This window comes from Helianthus annuus, chromosome 15 (genome assembly GCF_002127325.2).
Source record: "Helianthus annuus cultivar XRQ/B chromosome 15, HanXRQr2.0-SUNRISE, whole genome shotgun sequence".
In the NCBI taxonomy this organism is placed as follows: domain Eukaryota; kingdom Viridiplantae; phylum Streptophyta; class Magnoliopsida; order Asterales; family Asteraceae; genus Helianthus; species Helianthus annuus.
This window is the reverse complement of record NC_035447.2, coordinates 37664181-37667929: the sequence shown is the minus strand read 5'-3', so window position 1 is coordinate 37667929 and position 3749 is coordinate 37664181. Positions and strand designations below refer to the sequence as shown.

At 35.0% G+C, this 3749-nt stretch overlaps 1 protein-coding gene across 1 annotated transcript; it reads right to left on the bottom strand.

Annotated features, from left to right (window-relative positions):
* Nucleotides 1-682: 682 nt before the first annotated feature.
* LOC110911362 lies at nucleotides 683-3330 on the bottom strand. The gene is made up of 3 exons (XM_022155971.2): nucleotides 2993-3330; nucleotides 2071-2337; nucleotides 683-1352 (listed from the first exon to the last, which is right to left on the bottom strand). The coding sequence occupies exons 2-3, from the start codon at nucleotides 2308-2310 to the stop codon at nucleotides 1041-1043; spliced, it is 552 nt and encodes a 183-aa protein (XP_022011663.1). The 5' UTR covers nucleotides 2311-2337; nucleotides 2993-3330; the 3' UTR covers nucleotides 683-1040.
* Nucleotides 3331-3749: the final 419 nt, after the last annotated feature.

Genomic DNA, 3749 nt, shown 5'->3' with positions numbered 1-3749 from the left:
TGTGAACAAAACTATTTGGATCTTAGTTCGGTCTACTTCGATTTACACGATCCGATCATCATCAGTTTATGTACACCCCTAATCCTTGAACATAGTTTACAAACAACCCTAATTCTTTGGTTCATATTGAGACAAAATCACTTGAATCTCAAACATATATGTGTATATTTATACTAAAAAAATAGTTAAGAAAAAAAGGGTGAATAGTTGTCTAAATTTATATTAAGAAAATAGTTCGGTCTACGGACGGATGGTTACCGGGTTTTCCCCAGAATTAGTGGTGGACTCGGGTTACTCTCTGAGTACTCTGTTTGTCCGGTGGGTGCTCGAAAAATGCTCGGGATTGATTCTGGTGGCCGCTAAAAAAAAAGTTAAGGTGATGTGGTAGAAAATGATAAAGAAAAATAAATAAACGATGGTCACAACACATGTAATTATTCTATTATTGTTTTGTGCTTTCTTGTTTTACTAAAACAAGAGAACTTAAAAAGAACAAAATATGAAACTTTTCATAACTTTTGTCTCACGATTCATTTTGCTTGTCTAAGAAATATTTGATAATGATTACTTTGATTTTGTACCATTTATAAAACACCATCATTATCAATACACTTGGTATATATAACATTTTCAACATTATTATAATATAAAGTTGTCTAAAATCAAAACCCAACCAAAACCATAGTCAAAAAGACAAGATTGAGATATATATATATATATATTACTCCTAGAAGATACTCATTTACATATTTATAGACTACAAAAAGAAAAGACCCAACTCAGATTTGCAACCTTACACTTTATACACATTTCTCTTCATAAAGTTGCAACCCCCTATCTCACAAAATGACTCAAAAAACATGAAAATCCCCTCTTGATCTTTACATACTAAAAGACTCCTTTTTACACTAGATTTAACCCACTAGATGCTGGGTTTATCTCTCTGTATTATCTCTTCAAAATTCATAAACTGATTACTGATGTTACTAGAATGATTTGTTATGTACTTGATGAACAATGTTTGGAACCAAGGGTTTGATTCAAGCCAGGGTAGCGATGCTGCAGTTGCGCCTATTGTCCCTGTCAAGGCAATCAAACCCCTCAATCCTCACAGCCGGTTTGTTGCCAAAACTCGAACGGTTACATCCTCCTTTCATTGGAGACGACTGTAAACCGGATGATGCAGGATTGGGAACCATGGAACGCGGTGACAATGGGGATATCTTTTCATCCCCAAAACGAGCGTCTTGTGTTAACGGGTTAGAAACTCTACTCGGCGGTGACCCACTGAAAAACGGGGGCGACGAGGCTACATTTGTACAGATTTGGTCTAATGGACTATAACCACCACCCTGTAACCAGCAAACAATACAAATAATGAGCTTAAACTATACACATGACGACATTATTTTTTCAGAATAAAATAATAAATAAAAATCATGGTATTCACTTTCAAAACCGAACCAGACAAGGGTCAAACCAAAACCCGGTTCAGCAAAACCTCTTTTGACTCTTCCCAATGTGAAGAGGCTGGTTACATGTCAGACCAAGTGGTTGGACCAGATTTCCAGGTTTTTAATATTTTTCTTTAAAAATCATTTTTCAATGCAATTAAGACTCCATACTCGATGTATTTAATTTAAAGTTTTGTATTTTATTAGATTTGTATAATCACAACAAAACGTAAAATATTAGATAAATTGCTATTCAGAAGGGGGTAGCGGCGCAGCTTGTTGCTCGCTTACCTGCGATATTGATGTAACTCGGCCAGTTGTTTATATATAAATAAAAATCTTGATTTCAAAAAAAAAAAAAAAAAAAAAAAAAATTTAAAAAAGTGTATAAAAAATAATTTTTATATTACAAAAAAATAGCGTCAATCCGGTTTTTAAATCCTATTCGACGAGTGGATCGACAACAAAAAAAATAGCGTCAATCCGATTCGACCAGTTGATAGACAAAAAGACTTGTTCAATGTTCGGTCATGTTATTAAATCCAGTTCGACCGGTAAACTAAAAATCTCCAGTTATCAAAAACAGTGATCAAAATTGATAAAATTGAGTGGCTACCTTTGCAAAGAAGATGTCCTGAAGCTCCGAGCCGGCTTTCGACTCGTAAACTTCAGACATCTGCCATCTCAGAGACCTCACAGGCTCGTTCATGGTGGCGCTAAAGAGACTGAGTCGCCTCGGTTTCGGACAAACCATGGGTTCAACGTTATCAAACGATCCAGACACCAAAACAGATCTCCTCCTCTCTTCCTGAGATGATCCAAAGGTGTTCTTCTGGTGGACTCCGCAGTGGTTCATTTTCCTGATTTTCTGATTAAATCGGACCTGAAAATAGAACAGATATTGTCAGAATTAAATCAAGTTTATTTAAAATCTCTGACGTTAGATCTGATAAAACTATGCGTTTTGAACAAACTCGAATTGTTCTATTTAAGTTAACCAGATCTGAAACTGAAATCACAAACTAGTCAAATTAAATTTAACTAATCTGAAGAAAAAAAAAACGAAATACGTTACAAACAACGTAGATCTGGCGTGAAAATCGAATTTGTTTTCTCTCTCATCAATCACACACAAAAAAATCAACCGATTATTGTAGATGTTGAAGATATGTAAATACGTTACAAATTTTGAGTTGTTTAACCTAATAAATTTCTTCACACATCCAGATGCGATGAAGAGTTTTCAGATCAAATCGAATTTGTTTTCTCGCTCATCAATTACACGATTTGTTTTCAAATTGACTTAATTAACCTAATTAACAATTTTCAGATCAAATCTGGCGTTAAAAAAACGGCGCATCTAGATAACAAGTGTAACAAGTTCTTCTGAGATCGAAACACATCAGTTTCTAACAATCGAAAAAGAAGAAAAAAATTGTGAAATCGTTGAACTTTGTTAACCTAGAGTGAAATTTGAAGGAGAAAAAGGTAAAATTAGATCTGAATGAAACTGGAAGAAATTGAAAGTGATTACTGACCTGATAGAAGTGAAGTGAAGCAGATCTGGCAGCACAGCCTCCGGCAACCGGACGACTAGTGAAATTGAAATAGATACAGAAGTGAAAGACGGATGAAGACGATGAGAGAGATTGGATGAGATGTAGGGTTGATATTTAAAGGTGAAAATGAAACGGCTGAAATTAATATTTAAGTGTTGAATTGGAATTAGGGAAAAGTGTGTTTGTGTGTGTGTGTGTGAGAGAGAGAGAGAAAGTGTGTGTGTGTGAGAGAGAGAGAGAGGGGCCTGCAAAAGAATGCATTTAAGAATGGGGATCACGTTGGCGGTGCCTGTGGCCAGAAATCTCATCGGTTTTCTCACCCGCTTTTAAGTAACATACGGAATCTTATTGTTATTTTATTTTTAGATATTTTCTACCAGCTAACTCACACACCCCTCTTGTTCCGATCCTAAAGGAGCGTCTACTTTGAAACTCGAATCGTTAACCTCATGATAAGAGGTATTATTTTAAACATTTTGATAGCGCTACGCTAGTATTGGTAATTCTCGATTAACGCTTGATTATAAAGGTGCGTAACATTCACGTGTATTAGACGTGTGTATTGATAATCTTACGATCCTTAAACATTCCTCACTGGAATAGGGTTATTCGAAACTCGTTCTTAAATTTACCTAAGAAATGAGAAATATTGCATAATTTCAAGTACACTTCTAAGTTCCAACACTATTATTTTGATAATTTCGGTTTTTTTTATGGTTTCAATGTATTAACAGCT

What these genes read in the sequence shown, in the direction of transcription:
- LOC110911362 (XM_022155971.2), bottom strand. Translation starts at nt 2,310, where the DNA reads ATGAACCACTGCGGAGTCCACCAGAAGAACACCTTTGGATCATCTCAG. An exon ending in AGGACATCTTCTTTGCAAAG is followed by an intron (nt 1,353 to 2,070) that starts GTAGCCACTCAA and finishes TGCTGGTTACAG; the next exon opens with GGTGGTGGTTATAGTCCATT.